Consider the following 16251-nt stretch of genomic DNA (forward strand, 5'->3'; position numbering starts at 1 on the left):
TACGGGCCTGGAAGGGGTCTGAGGTCCCCAAGGGCCCTGGACAGAGACCTGCCGTAGTCGGGGGCCTCATGAGCAGGGTGGACTCGGGGGTCTCGGCTCCCCATGGGCCCTAGATGGAGACCTGCCACAGATCGGGAAGCACCAGGGGCGGTCCCGGGTGTGTGTGTGTGTGTGTGTGTGTTGGGGCGGGGGGGTCCCGCCACAGATCCGGGGCGCGGGGGCGGGCGAGGTAGCGTTCTCCATGGGCATTGGGGTGCTCGGGAGAGGGATGAGGGATCTCCCAGCTGCGGGAACTGGACGCCACGGAGCCAAGGGAAGTGACGCGAGCTGTGGGGGGGGGGAGGGGGGTCTCTGTAGGTGTGAGACCCTGGAGGTTTAGGCCAGGCAGTAACCTGACATCTGCAGGCGCCCTCCTGGTCCCCAGCCCTTTGGGCGCGGGGTGGGAGTGAGAAGCAGAGGAGAGCGATCGAGGTGGGCTTGAGTAGGTACGGAGCAGAGAGGGTGTTTGGAGGTTCTTCTGAGAGAAGGACTGGTCTGTGGACAGGTGGGTGGAGCTGGGTAGTGCTGGAGTGGTTGATGTCTCCCTCAGGGATGCTGGTGGCATTAGTGAGGGTAGCGAGTAGTTTTGTAACAAATCCCAGGAGGGTTTACTTAGTCCAGAGTGCAAGGCCCTCTGCGTTAAAACCTTGACAAATCTTTGATGTTCAGTAAGCTCTCATACATTGGTAAACAAGATAGGTAAGAAAAAATCTGAACAACGCAGAACAGCAAAAGAATGAAAGTAAGAATCATCAGGGAGCATTTGAGATCTTGCTGCCTGGCATGTGTCATCAGCTTGGCTCAAATAAACTTTTTTTTTTAAGGTAAGAATCATCAGAGTCCCTACAATAAAAAATAAATCCCTAAAATTTTGGAAAACATCCCTCCATGTACACATGTAGAGTCGTGTACATGTTTTTACTTAAATGAGATACTATGCAGATTACCTTAGAGACAGTTTAGCATAACAAAGCTTCATACTATTCCCCTGCATACATGTGCCACAGACTAGTTCCCTACTGATAGGCTTAAATTTGCAATGTTCCCTTGTCATAAACAGTGCTTCCAAGATCGCCTGTGTGCATTTCATAGGAATTTATGAGACATACAAGCACCTTTTAGAACTTCTGAGATTATCTTCTCAGTGTGTACTTCCCAAAGAGGGAGTATGGGTAGGATAGCACATTGATGACACCTTAGCTACCCATTGCCCGGCTGTTGGAATTTGCACCCCCAGGAAGACTACATGAGAAGGCCTCCTTTCTCACATCCTTCCCGACAAGGGGATCAGCCCGTCATCCTCTCTCTCCAGTAAACCTCAATGCCTGACTCCGGATTTGTAGTGATCAGGGCAGGCTCTGTGTATCTGCGGGGAGATCCTGGACATGCTGCTTTACCTGCCCAAGTATTAGTGGGAAGTACTGTCCCGGAGGGTCATTTTGGGGTTAAATAAGATGATACATGTGAAGCCCTCACCCTCTAAATGGTGGGTGTTTAATTATGCTTCATGGCTATTTTTTCTTAATTTTTTATTGATTTTGAGAGAGAGAGAGAGAGAGAAACAAGAATCAGTGGTTTCCTGTATGCACCCCGATTGGGATCATACCTGCAACCTGGATATGTGTCCAGACCGGGAATTGAACCTGAAACATTTTGGTGTACAGGACTACGCTCCAACCAACTGAGCCACACCGGCGCTATGTGCTGGTTCATTCTTTGAAGAGGCCAGACTTTTGTTCCTTCACTTATTTTTCCCCCCTTATACCCAGTATGACAGTGAACAATCAACAGTTTCTTTGGACACAGATAAGTTTGAAAATTTTTCTAAGAAATACTAGTATATCCAGAAGCAATGTTGCCGGGCAGTGGGCTTTGAGATTTGCAGGTTTTGTTTTTTTAGATTCGAAGTTTTACTAGATACTATCCAGTTATTTCCTGGAATGGTTTTACCTGTTTACACACCAGAAAAGTCACAAAATATAAAATACAAATGCCCAGAACGCATTATCACAAACTAGCTGCCTTTTGTGGACCAGGTTATCTCACTTAACCCAATATCTGCTAGATTGTCTCTAATGTGAATGATCCATCTTTTACAGTGTGCGCCACGCTGGGTGAGAAGCAGCATCTCAGCTTAATTTGCATATGCCTGATAACTAGTAAGGATGCACATTTCAGAAATAAAGTTATTGGAAATTTGGATTTTTTTTACTTGCTTATCCTTAATCTTTGCCCTCTTTTTCTGTTGTTATTTTTCTTATTGACTTGTGGGTTTTATTAATTTAATCTGGGTAGATTTCTGTTTAATATATTGCAAAATATTTTCTATGAAGATGGTTGACAGTTAGGTCTTTGATTTCACTATTTCATTCTCATAGCTTTAATTTCCAGCTTATCTAGGTCAATAAATGGACAATCCCATAGTTGTCTCCAAGATTTAGTATAATTGTGATTGGATTTATATATAAGAATAGTTGTGTACAAGACAAGTGTGGTCTTAACTCTCTGATCCCCACAATTTTATCTTTCCTGAACTAAACATTAGGTTATAGTGGGTGTTAATAAGGCCAAAGTCAAGTCTATGTGGGTAAAAACCAAAGCTCTCCCAGCCTTGGTAAATAGAAGTCAGGATCTCAGACTGGTTGAGGAGGTGGATGGTCCTAGACCTAGCCCATCAGGTTTCCTGATGGGATAATAATGGATCCAGTTTTTAGTGTCTTGGGAGAGTGAGTGAGACTAACTAATGAATTTGAATGTTTACTACTCAATGTTTATGTGTTTGCTTTCTGTGTTTTGATAATTGGATTTTCCAGAACAGAAAACAAGCCACATGAAAAACAGGATGCCATACACCTGTGTTATTGTTTCAAAGACTTTTGGGCCATGATTAACTTTAAGGGTGCCAACAAGGCATGTCTGTTTAATAGCTCTTTCTAAAATGATAGGATGATTTGGGGGCAGGAGGGAGCTACACTAGAAACTTAAAATGAAGTAGCTTTTTATATTGTTTGGTAAGAAGTTCACAATTTCCAGTGTCCTGGTAGTAATATATTCGCAATAATAAATCAGTTATTTTTGTAGAACTTGGGCCATTGTAGCCCCCTGCATGTTGGAGCAAATATTTTCTAGTGGCATTTCTCTGGGCAGATAAAAAGATTGCTATTGAGAAGCCAAATCGGTGCTCCTGATTTGGGGCAAGTATGTGACAAAACAGGTGATATTTTCCCCTCTTACAGGAAACCAAACCAAACACAGTCGTCCAGGCAGGGGCGGGTAGATGGAGGGTAAACACGTTTTGATGCATCATTCCTTTGGCTACGGGCCTCCTGCATGTGGGACTATAAATAAGTCAGTTCGCAGAGTACCAGGGGTGCAAGCCAAGCACATTATTTTGCCTTTGACCCTGGCGGTGCTTTTTTTGGTTAATACTTCACCATCTAGTTGGTGGATTTTTAAATGCTCGCCAATTTTAACACTGTTAATTTATGCAATATTTCATGAAGTCTACCTAATGTTAACGAGTATACAAAATTCAGACCATAGTTCTAAATCAGAGTATTCAAGTAATAACAGAAGATAAATAAAAGAAGAGAAATGCTCATATATGTATTTTTCCATTCAACATTGAACTCTAAATATTGAGTCATAATAATTTCACATTTTTCAGTTCAGTGCCTGCTGCCACTATCAGGTTTTGAATTAATAATATATAATTTCCCCATTTATTTCCTTGATAGTAAGTGGTTTTAATGACACAGGGAAGAATATTTGTATAATAGTTTGATCAGTTATAGGTGTAATATGGGTTTACATTCCATCAGAATTAGAAATATCATTTTCCCATAATGTGTGATCTTTATGACAGAAATGGGAAATTAAAAACCAATACTTAATTTTGTTTTTGCATCTAAAAGAAAATGCTATTTTCTGTTTGATATACTGATGCAAAATATGAGAAATGTGGCTTTTATTCAATGTGGCTGAAATTGGAAGGGCCATCGCTGGAAGAGGTGAAATGGACAAATTGTTGGTCTTAAGATTGGCTTAAGAAATATTTGTTGCCTGGCCAGCATGGCTCAGTGAGGGTCAACCTATGAATCAGGAGGTGACAGTTCGATTCCTGGTGAGGGCATGTGTCCAGGTTGCAGCTCGATCCCCAGTGTAGGGCGTGCAGGAGGCAGCTGAATCAATGATTCTCTCTCATCTTTGATGTTTCTATCTCTCTCCCTCTTCCTTCCTCTCTGAAATCAATAAAAAATTTTTTAAAATAAGAATCTTTAAAAAATAAATATTTTTCGATTCCTGTTAACCAGATACTTCTTGAGCCCACCAGGAAGGTGGGTTGGCAGTTGGATAAACAAACTGTCCAGGTCATAGAAACACATGTCTCTCAATCATGAGAAGAGAAAGCCAATCTACCTACTGGACTTACAGTAGGATCGCAAAACCGCAGGGAAAACCTTTATCCTTTTCTTCAGCTTTGCTAGTTGAAAGGACTATAGGTCTCTGTATTTTTACAAGTTGAATCTCATGTGCTGCTTCATAGAGAAACCTAGCCCTTTCAGTTAGCAAAGTAAAAAAGGATAAAGAAAAATGGTGCCTCCTAAAACTTCCTGTTCTTTAACCTTATGAAAGTGAGCTGGAAAGTGAGTCTGGTACCCAGAAAGCATTGAGTAAAGATTTCCTCTTGGCCCTATTTAATTGGACAGACACTGGTGACTTGCCAAAAACAATTGGTTGGTTGTTAGAGATCCAGGCACTGCCATTTTTACTGTGTTTATTAAATGATTATGTAATGTGCCCTAACTGGTTTGGCTCAGTGGATAGAGCGTCGGCCTGTAGACTCAAGGGTCCGAGGTTCGATTCCGGTCAAGGGCATGTACCTTGGTTGTGGGCACATACCCACTGGGGAGTGTGCAGGAGGCAGTTGATCGATGTTTCTCTCTCATCGATGTTTCTAACTCTCTATTCCTCTCCCTTCCTCTCTGTAAAAAATCAATAAAATATATTTTTAAAAAAAGAAAAAAAATGATTATGTAATGCATTTGAAGATCTGAGTTTGTCTTTCTGGCTGTAAAGAGCATGCAAATAAATACAAGGGCGACTTTGGGCCTTTGGGGAGGAACAAGTGTTCTCCCCCAAATCAGGCCCTTTCAGGAGATGGCCTGGGTCCAAACATATGAGTCAGCATCCTTTGCCAGTGATGCCATCGCTGTCCACTCAGTGGCGATGGAGAGCAAACCTGGAATTGCCAGGCCTGCTTGTCTAGTATTGGTGGAGGAATAGGAATGTGTCTGGAATATAATGCCCTAGCTGGTTTGGCTCAGTGGATAGAGAGTCAGCGGATGGAAAGGTCCCAGGTTCGATTCCGGTCAAGGGCACATGCTTGGGTTGTGGACTTGATCCCCAGCAGGGGACATCCAGGAGGCAGCCAATGATTCTTTCACATCATTGATGTTTCTAATTCTCTTTCCCTCTCCCTTCCTCTCTGAAGTCAATAAAGATATATTTAAAAAAAAAAAAAGAGCCAGTGTGAGATGATGGCAGTCAGACCATGGGCTTATCTCCTGGTCTCAAAATGGGTACTGAGACAGAGCAGGTGTGTGTGCACTCAGGAGGAACGGTGTGTGGGATAACAGATGGGCCTTAGCCTGAGTGGGTCTCCTGAGGCCCTGGGGTGGGGGTACCTGTCATGGGAGCCGGTTGGGGGTCAAAGTCATCTAACTGGAAGAGCACAGTTTCTCAAGGTCCCTATTGCCATCCAGACTGTTTATCTTTGCAAGGGTGGACTTTGTTGGGAATAGTCACACTGATTTATGTAGGTGGTCTCAGCTGTCCTCAGGAACTATTTGTTTAGCATCCCGAATGTTCTAGTTTAGTAGGAGACTCCTATGGGCCATGTCCAGGTTTTGTTTTTTACATTCTTTCCCACCCTAAGATGAGCTGGGTGCAGAGTGTTTTCTAGGTTGGCTACATTATTATATTTTTAAAGGGCATTACATGCATCTACAATAATAGCTGAGTACAGCAGCTCCTAGAGAATACACAGGGGGCTTGAAATTAGGGCTCTGTTGTTGAGGATTGTTCTTGAATATTCCCTCAAGAGGAGCTGTGTCAGGAAACCTAGGAGCCTCCGTACCCCACTCCTCCTTCCCACTCACTCCCGCCCTCCTGCCTTTACCTTATTTTTTAGCCTCGGAAGTAAAAGTTTTAACCATATTTCATTAAGGGTTACAATTATCTCCTAATTTAGTACAAACAAAAATGCAGTCTTTCCGATCCATACCGCCTTTTAGTTTTATTTAGAAGACTATGAGTTTACAGCAGGTAGGGAACAAGCCAGCAGCATTCTTCCAGTCACTCCGCCCCTTCTCCTCGGCTCCCTCCTGCTTGCCAGGTGCCAAATCTGGGTTGCACCTTCCTTTCTTCCTGTCTCCCTTACCTGGTGGTACAGTGGCCTCCTCACTGGACACCCCCCAGCTCGCGTTTCCAGATGCATCTCTGCTGGCTCCACCCACAGGTTCATAGTCCACTATGCAGGCCCTGCCCATGCTGCTTTTCTCCCTAAGACTTCAGTGCTTCTGTGTTGCCTGTGGACCTCGTCTCTGACATTTGAGCCAGGACCAAGAGAGAACCTCCCTTTCCAGACTTATCTCGTGTGCCCACAAGCTTGCTTCAGATGGTGTCTTAGCGCTGTGCCTTTCCAAGGTGGCAGAGTTCCCTTATAAGTGGTGTTTTTTGGGACAAGGAGGCTAAGTCCTCTCTAATTATAGTCTCCCAATACCGAGGCAGTGCACAGAGTAATGACGTCAACTTTCTTTGTCCCCTTCTTTTCCAGTGCAAAGTGTGCATAGATCTCAGTCACACTGGCATGGGTACCATCTTCTCTTTTAGGAAAGGAGCCTAAAGAAGCAGATGTGTGTCCATTGGGCTCTCCTGTGGGGGCTAGAGAGTAGAAAAGAGAGAGAGAAAACTCTTGTATGCCATTCCCACCCATAGAGACTGACTAGATTCAGTGCATACTCAGAAATGTGCTGCCTGGCTAGGTAGATGAGATGGTTGCAGCATCGTCCTGTACACCAAAAGATTGCAGGTTCGATTCCTAGTCGGCACATACCTAGGTTGTGGGTTTTATCCCCGGTCGGGGCACATATAGGAGGTAACTGATCGGTGTCTTTCTCTCCCCGCTTCCAACCTCCCATTCTCCCCCCTCCCCCATCCCCTTCTCTCTAAAAAAAAAAAATATATCCTCGGGCGAGGATTTAAAAAAAAGAAGAAGAAATGTGCTATGGGACAGAGTTTGTTTTGTTTTGTTTTTTAAAAAATATTTTTATTGATTTCAGAAAGGAAGGGAGAGGGAGAGAGAAACATCAGTGAGATAAGAATCATTGATTGGCTGCCTCCTGCACGCCCCCTACTGGGAATTGAGTCCGCAACCCAGGCATGTGTCCTGACCAAGAATCAAACTGTGACCTCCTGGTTCATAGGTTGATGCTCAACTGCTGAGCCACACTGGCTGGGCTGGGACAGTTTTTGGTTAGCCCCATCATATGGCACTGGCTTCGTTGGACAGGGAAAGCAAGACGGGAGGTGGGCAGCCCCTGGCAGTTAGGTGCAGCTTCAGTGTTAACTTGACTTAGGCCAAACTACAGGCTGTTTTTTAACTCTTGGCAAAACATCTTTCAAATAGCTTTTTGAAAAATTTCTGGTTGGAATATTTGAAGTGGCAATTTAATTTTTTATTGTGGTAACATATACCTAAAGTAAAATTTTCTATCTTAACCAATTTTTAAAAATATTTTATTGATTTTCTACAGAGAGGAAGGGAGAGGGATAGAGAGTTAGAAACATCGATGAGAGAGAAACATCGATCAGCTGCCTCCTGCACACCCCCTACTGGGATGTGCCTGCAACCAAGGTGCATGCCCTTGACCGGAATCGAACCTGGGACCTCTCAGTCCCCAGGCCGACGCTCTATCCACTGAGCCAAACCGGTTACGGCAACCAATTTTTTAAGTGTGCAGTTGAGTGGCATCAAGTAAGTTCACATTGTTGTGCAACCATTACCCTCCATCTGGTCTCCATAGCTCTTTCCAGCTTCCCAAACTGAAACTGTTGCCGTTAAAAACTAACTCCCCAACATTAAAGCATGCAACAGACTGACATATTTTAGAGGTAAGTGGGGGGGGGGGCAGGAAGACATTAACTAAAGAACTTACACGCATGTATGCATAACCCATGGACATAGACAATAGTGTGGTGAAGGCCTGGGGAGGGGGCAGGAGCAGGGTGCAAGAGGGTCAGTGGGGGGCGGGGGGGCAGGAGTAGGGGTCATCTGTCATACTTTCAACAAGTGAGATAAACAAAAAAAGAACTCCCCATTTTCCATTCCCCACTCCCTGGCCACCACCATTCTCCTTTCTGTCTCTATGAATTCAACTCCTCTAGGGACCTTAAGTAAATGAAATCATATAGTATTTGCCCTTTTGTGATTAGCTTATCTCACTCAGCATAATGTCCTCAAGGCTCATCCTTGAGGACATTGTAGCATGTGTCAGGATTTCTTTTCTTTTAAAGACTGCATAGTATTCCAATTTATGGATGGATCACATTTTGTTTATCCATTCATCTGTATATGGACACTTGGGTTACTTCCACCTTTTGGCTATTGTGAGTAATGCTGCTGTGAACATGGATATTTGAGTCCCTGCTCTCAATTTATTTTGTTTGTATACCCAGAAGTAGAATAACAAATGGATCATGTGGCAATTCTATGTTTTATTGTTTGAGAAAATGCACCAGACTGTTTACCAGAGTATGACCATTTTATAAATTTTCTCAAAGTCCAGCTCACCCATTTTTCTCCCCCATCCCAACTTTTAAAAAGATATATTTTTATTGATTTCTGAGAGGAAGAGAGAGGGACACACACACACACACACACACACACACACACACACATCAATGATAAGAGAGAATCATTGATTGGCTGCTTCCTGCACACCCTTCACCTGGAATTGAGCCTGCAACCCAGACATGTGCCCTGACCGGGAACTGAACTGTGACTGCCCCTTCCCAACTTTTTAATACTTTGTTGCCATCTTTGGGGTAGATGCTTTCAAAAAATAATTTCATAAATTACCTTATGTGCTAGGTTAGTAAGGAAACTTTTGAATTGACAGCCTGCAACACCAAATCTCATACTTAACACCTTGCTGACCAGCTAGTTCAAGCCAGAACTCACCCATGTGGCTGGCTACTTTCAGTAGTTTGGGCAACCCATGATTCTCCCTTACTGTTCCACAGACCAGTGTTTTGTTCTTCAATAAGAGTTCAGCTGTAGACACGCTGTTGTAGTCATTATTTTGGTAAATATGATACCAAGAACCAAGAAAAGGCCGTAAGATGGATAATATTGTCTGTTGTAACTTTTTGCCTTCACCCCTATATATCTCGAAGTTGCAAATATAGCCATTCTCACTTTCACAAAGCATCGTTACTAAAATTCCATATTTGTTATTTTTGCCGGATTGTATGTCTTAAATCTTATGCGTCCTCTCCATTGAGTGACAACTGCTGCTTTGCTATATGTAAAGATTTAAGTTTCGAGATAAAGTGATCCAAAAGAGGTCTGACTCTGTAAAGACAGTCTTTGTTACATGTTGTTTGTGAATTATCATTCAGATGAAAGAATGTAAGTGTTTGCTCTAACCTCTTAGGTCATAGTTTTTGGAACTATGGATGACTCAAAGGATTGGTTGACAAGTAATCTTTCCATTCTGGCTTCTTCATTAGTCCCATCAATATAATTAAACCAAGAAACTTATTTATCCTATATAATAAAAGGCTAATATGCAAATTGACCAAACGGCAGAACCAGCCGTTGCAATGACGCACACTGAACACAGAGGGAGTGCCGTTCATGGCTGGCGAGTGCTGCGGCGGTGGCAGGAGCCTCTCCCGCCTCTGTGGCAGTGCTAAGACGTCAGTTGGACATCCCTGAGGGCTTCTGGGCTGCAAAAGGGCACTGGCCAGGCTTAGGGACATTCTCCCCCCCCCCCCCCCCGCCCGCACGAATCTCGTGCACGGGCCTCTAGTATCTATATAAGTAACATCCATCCATGTTGAAGTTTGAGCAGAGGTTTTGCACTATTTTTGTATTTGGTGATGGTATAAATTGGTTTGAGACATAATGAGATAGAAAAAAATCCTTATCAAAAAATAAATTGGTTGCTTCACTTATACTTTAGGGGTCTTCAAATTGAACAGTTGTGTCTGAAATATTTGTATAATCCTTCAAGGCTGGTAAAATGTCTTTTTCTGCCCATTCTTCAGAATCACTTTCACTGTCAGAGATACTATCACATTTCTCTTTTGCCTTCATGATGGTCTAATGTCAGACTCATTACTATCTTCCAACAAAGTCCTGTCTTCCAGCTGACTATCAAAGTCACCCAGCCAATCAGACAAAGTGTCTGCACATAATTCGCTCAAATGTTCTTCTCTGCCACGACATGTCTTTTTTAAAACTTTTGCCAGAATAAAAGATGGATGGGAAGAATTAGATGTATTGCTTGTCACGTCTCAGAAAATACTGACTGATGAGTTGAGAAAAAGACACGAGTTAACTTGTGACCAGTCAGCAACGTTTGGGCACAGAAACATGAGTATACTTGTGACCAGGTGTTAAGAGCAGCAGTAGGCAACATGGTTTGGTGTGCTTTTAATCATTTCAGATGGGATCTCTGCCAAAGGATAGAGTTAATACTTGTTAGGCTTTCTGGAATGAAGGATATGTAGTACTGACAAGTACACTGGCCTTAAAGCTATGTTCAGGGCATTTTCCCTTAATGACTTATGGGAAGGTTTATAGAACAATTAGAAGATGTGGAATTGTTCTTGGCCACTGTTTAAAAAAAAAAATTCATCATGTGGAAAATACCGAACATTTATAGGAACATTTGGGTCAGAAGGACATGATTCCACTTTGTTGGATTTGTTGTAATCTTTTGGGAACATTAAGAAAAGTCCCCCTAAGGATTGCTGTATTCGTTAGCACTTGCTTTTCTTCTGATTATTAATGGTGTTTTTGTAGATGCTTTATCTGGTTGTGCCTTCACCCCTATATATCTCAAAGTTGCAAATATAGCCACTCTCACTATGTGCTATTAGCAATACCATTTGTTGACAAAGTACACGGAGATTTATGATGATCTGATCATCCTTGATAAAAACCTTAGAATCACTCAGAAGTCCAAGTGATTAATGAGGGGCAATGGTAGTTTCTATCAGGTTAGAGTAACTGGATTCATAGACACCATGAACCAAGTCACTAGCCTTCCACAGTCTGAGCACAGAGGAATGCCCAAGGGACAGTCTCAGTGCCTCACAAAAGGCCATCAGCAACAAGAGCACAGATGGATGCATTTCAGGGCTCTCCCTGTATATAACCATTGGCCTTCAGTACTAACACATATTACAAAAGTATGCATTTCAAAGGAGGACACCTTGCCACATCCCCTGCCCCACAATCAAAGCGCTTTGTTGGTTGGCAGAAAGAGGCTGGTCCTTGGCTGCTTCGTGCACGTAGCACGCTGGAACTGAGAAAAGGAGCTGGCCTTCGAAAGCCACACAGAAAGCAAACCAAAGCAACAATATTACTATGCAGTAACAATTTTTAAAAATATACATTTTTATTGATTTCAGAGAGGAAGGGAGAGGTAGAAACATCAATGATCAAAGAGAATCATTGATCGGTTGCCTCCTACACACCCCGCACTGGGGACTGACCAGGAATTGAACCATGACCTGGTTCATAGGTCGATACTCAACTGCTGAGCCATACCGGCTGGGCTGCAGTAACAATTTTGAAGTGCATCGTTTTTACAAGAGAAGGATAAAGTGTATTTTTGGAGAACTGGACAAAGTAGTGACAATGACTGGTGGTGTTCAGCAGGAGCCACTTGGCATCACAGAGCCACAGGAAAGTGTTACGATAATTTAATATAGAGCAGAACTCTTCTCGGTGAGAGTGGGGTAGACAAGTTGTTCTTGTTTGTTTCACCAACCAGGAGTGGTCTGCAAGGATTTTCACAAACTAGTCTCTCAGATTGCTGAAAACTCATGTCACATGCCCATATTATTTTACCCCTGCCCCAGATTCTCAGCATATTTCGTAATTTGTGTTTCCTCAGAAGTGCTTATAATCTGTATAATCTTCTAGAACAGCGGTCTCCAACCAGTGGTCCATGAGGTCCGAAAGGTTGGCGATCTCTGTTCTAGAATGGAGTCCACATTCCTCTTGGCAAGAGGATAGACAGGTGTATTTTGTCTGATAATGAGCAAGGCCATGGTTTTAGGTCTTGAACTTCATGTCTGTTTGACAGTGGCGGTAGGGAAAAGCAGGCCTGACCAAAAGGGTTTGCAGGGTAGTAACTGCCTCACCTGAGATAGCTTTTCCATCCTATGTGCATTTTGAGCTCTACTTTGTGTACTGTCAAATCCGAACTGTTATGGAAGCATTTGAGTTAATAGCATCCATTCCATTGAAAAGACCAGACCTCAGGCAGGTTCAGGCCTGATCGAAAGCGATGAGATGAGAGACAGTGCTCTGCGGCTACTGTCCAGACTGTATCAATCCATATTTCAGATGACAGCTGAGTCACCAACCTCACCAAGCCTCAGTTTCCCTCCCTGCGATGGGGGCATAGTACTGGGCTTAGAGGTGATTGTCAGCATTTTATTACCAGGCTGTTCTATGAAGCCCCAGTTGGATGCCTGCACCTGATAGGAGCACAGTGAGTGAGAGTCCTGGTGGCTATTACTGTGAGGCCCTAGGGGCCCCTTATACTCCTCATCAAATGCTTACAGAGCACACACCTGTGCTAGGGCTGTGCTCACAACTATGAGGCTTTCTCATCCAGGCTTTGATTCTGGGTCCCCATCATAAGCCCATGCCCCTTTGTGCAAATCAGTCACCTCTCTGCCCCTGTCTTTTCATCATTAAAATGGAGATGACAGTAGCACCTCTCTCAGGGGCTGCTGGCAGGGTAGAGTGTTGTGGTGCCCGGCAGGAGCTTGGCATGGTGCCCAGCCTGCACAAAGGTTGGAATGAGGCTGGTGTTGTCACTATTAGCTCTTAGCCAACAGGCAGTTCTGTATTTGTGTTGATGACAATGCTTTCCTTTTGAGACCTCACTGAGATCTGAACGGAAGAACCCAAGGTTTTGGTTGGGAAGTGCTGAGGGGAGGGTGTGATTTTGAATAGTGGGGCCGTAGTGGGATGAGAGTAGGGACAGGGAGGATGCACTAGGGGCCAGGCGAGAGGTGAGGACAGGCGGTGGAGAGCGTGTCAAGGATCCCCTGACCGGCTGTTGTTCTAAGGTAGCCCAGTGCAGAAGGGCAGGAGTGTCCAGCTCCGCCTTCCCGTGTCTTGCCTAGGTCTTCAATTGTAGGACCATGTTTTTGTTTAATAGAATTAGTAGTGGGGTGGGCCAAACGGGGTTAAAAGGGCCTTCGTGGAACCCTGACACCAATGACAATCTCATTTTCATGGGAACATGCATTGTTTCCCGAACACTGAATTCCTGCCACACCATATTCTTAAGCGGGGGATTGTGTGGTTTTGGAATCGTGTGATCAGACTAGCGAGACATAGCTAAGGCTTAGGCATCACCCTGCTTCCCTTCCTCTCCCCCTCCCTTTTCTCCTCTCCCCCCTGTCCGTCTATTTCTATTACTTTGTGATTTCTTGACTGTAACATCTAGTAAATGTTTCTTGTTACAGAGTATGGTGTTTGTGAAAACTTACGGAAGCTGGAGATCACGGGTGTGTCTTGTCGAGATGTCTATGCGAAGCGTAAGTTAATCTAATATCATCTCATCCATCATTAATTTTGTTCCAAGAGCAGGCACCTTGAGCATCAATGATGGATAATAAATTATTTTGACCGAAAACCTAGTTCCATTCTTAGACCTTAATTTTAATGTCATAATTGACATTTTTATGTAATTTTTAAAAGATTTTTAAAAATTGATTTTTAGAGAGAGAAGAAAGGAGAGAAAGAGGGAGGAAGGGAGAGGGAGAAAGAGAAACATCTGTGTGAGAGGGAAACATTGATCAGTTGCCTCCTGCATGCCCTCTACCGGGAATTAAGCCCACAATCCATGCATGTGCCCTGACTGGGAATTGCAACCTTTCAGTGCACAGGACAATGCCCAACCAACTGAGCCACATTGGCCAGGGTATAATTGACATTTTAGAGACAGCACTGGTAGTAATAGCACTAAAATGGATGGGGCCTCTCTTCTCCCTTTCTGGGCATGTCAGTACGCTTATTTTTCAACCCATAACAGGATATTAGGTGTCAAGGACCTGTAGATCGGAGAAACATATCTACACTGGGAACAAACTCGGGTGCTTCCAGAGGGGTCCTTCTCTCTGGATTCTGGGTCCATGGCCTGATTAGATGTGCGATGGCTGATAGTAACTGGGAAATGGAGCCGTGAGCCTCCCGCTGACTCCCTCAGCTAACAGGGCTGCCTGTGGAGCAGCTCTTCCCTCTAGCCTGGCACTGGGCTCCAGCCCTTCAGTTCAGTCTTCCCTTCAGTTTCCTTTACTTTCCAGAGTCGTCAGCAACACTCCCTGAGTGCTCCGAGCTTCCACAGCCCCAAGTATCTTCCCAGCTGGCCTTTCCCCTGGGCCCCTTTATAGGAGGCTGTGAAGGCTCCTGTTAACGCTGATGTGGCCCAGGAGCAGCGGAGGCACAGGAAGCAGCATGCTCACTCACCACCCAGTTGGGGTGTGGCATGGATTATTTTAGCACCCAGAGGTGGGGATTAAAGAACAGAGTAAGAAAGATAATGGTGACCCAGTTCTCTTTGGCCTAAAGTTGACCTGTTGACCATTCTGAAGAGGGCCTTAAGTGTTCATCTTAAAACCATCTTAGAAAATTTTGATTTTCACGTTCTCCTGAACTTTCTACCCAGTTCTCCATTGAAAGCAGACCAGGTGATGTCTGCTTACCAAGCACCTCACCCAGGAACTGAGGGCCACGCTTCTCCAAGGAAACATCTGGGTGCTCCAGGCTTTCTTGCAAGGTCTGGGGACTAATTGGGGCCACTCTCTGAATCCCATCTTTTCCGTGGATTTGTTCCTCTCAGAGTCCCCTTCCGAGACACCCCTCCTTCACGTGGCTGCACTCCCAGGACAGCTGGAGCTGGCACTTGTGCAGAGCGGCTGACCGTGGGAAGACCCAGGCAGTGTTCAGTTGCTATATCTGGGCTGATTTCATCATCTCATCGCTTCCTCATCCCATCAGACTCTCCACACTGTGATCCCCTGGCCATTTGGGAGTGTTGGATTGGTTAGTCTTTCTGTGTTAGAATTTGCTCACACTTCAGGCGATTTCCTATCAAAAGGCTCCAAGTTCTTCATGGGGCTTCCTCTTCCATGCACAATTCTTGGTGGCTCAGCCGTGACCTCCAAGTTCTTGTCCCCTCTCACCTGCCTCAGAGAGACTTGGAAACTTGGAAAGGCTGTTGTCGCGGCCTCTCTGCCTGCCACACATCAGCTCCGGTTCTGCCAACTCCTAGCACCCCCTACTCTTCCCTCCTGTGGACCTCGGGCTTCACCCTTGCCCCCAGCCACCATTTTCACGCCTGCTACTGCCTCCTGAGTTACTGTCCCAGCCCTGGGTCCCACTGCAAGGCTGATCTGCTCAAGACCTCTCTCCCTGCTCCTCCATCCCCGTGCACTTTCAGACTTTGGTTTCCTCTCTGGCCTCTGCTTCACACCCCACCAACCCCAGAAGATGTGCGTCTCTCCAGAGGAAGTGAGTCTCATGGAAGTATAATCCTTCCTGTCATCTCATCAGCAAGAACAATGTCTGTGATTCCTCCAAAGCCCAGAGTTTCAGAGGCAGGAAGCTGGTTGCTCCCTTGTTCCCCTCCCACCCTTTATTCTATGGGAGCCCACATGGGTCTGGCTCCATCCTCGATTTCTCACTGTTTTATCCAGAGCTCAGTGTCTTAAATCTAGCCAGACCGTAGAGTTTGAGGAATTCACTCTTGCTGTTGGCATTGGTGTTAGAGTCAGAACCAGGCACTCCCTGCAACAGTCTGTACATACACACAAGAAAGCTTTCCTGGCTCTGTGGATGTCCACTGGCTTTTATGAGTATCTAATAGGACAAGTTCTTATCTTTGGGAACTG

At 44.6% G+C, this 16251-nt stretch overlaps 1 protein-coding gene across 2 annotated transcripts in view; it reads left to right on the top strand.

The window, feature by feature from the left end:
• FBXO31 (F-box protein 31) overlaps positions 1 to 16251 on the top strand; it is a 38717-nt gene that overhangs the window by 503 nt on the left and 21963 nt on the right. For both annotated transcript variants that reach the window (XM_070399045.1, XM_070399047.1), the window contains exon 2: positions 13825 to 13896. In XM_070399045.1, coding sequence (XP_070255146.1) covers positions 13825 to 13896 — 72 coding nt within the window. The remainder of the gene's footprint in view (positions 1 to 13824; positions 13897 to 16251) is intronic.

This window comes from Myotis yumanensis, unplaced genomic scaffold (assembly GCF_028538775.1).
Source record: "Myotis yumanensis isolate MYYU_CA2020_CCGP unplaced genomic scaffold, mMyoYum1.0.hap1 SCAF_18, whole genome shotgun sequence".
Taxonomy (NCBI): domain Eukaryota; kingdom Metazoa; phylum Chordata; class Mammalia; order Chiroptera; family Vespertilionidae; genus Myotis; species Myotis yumanensis.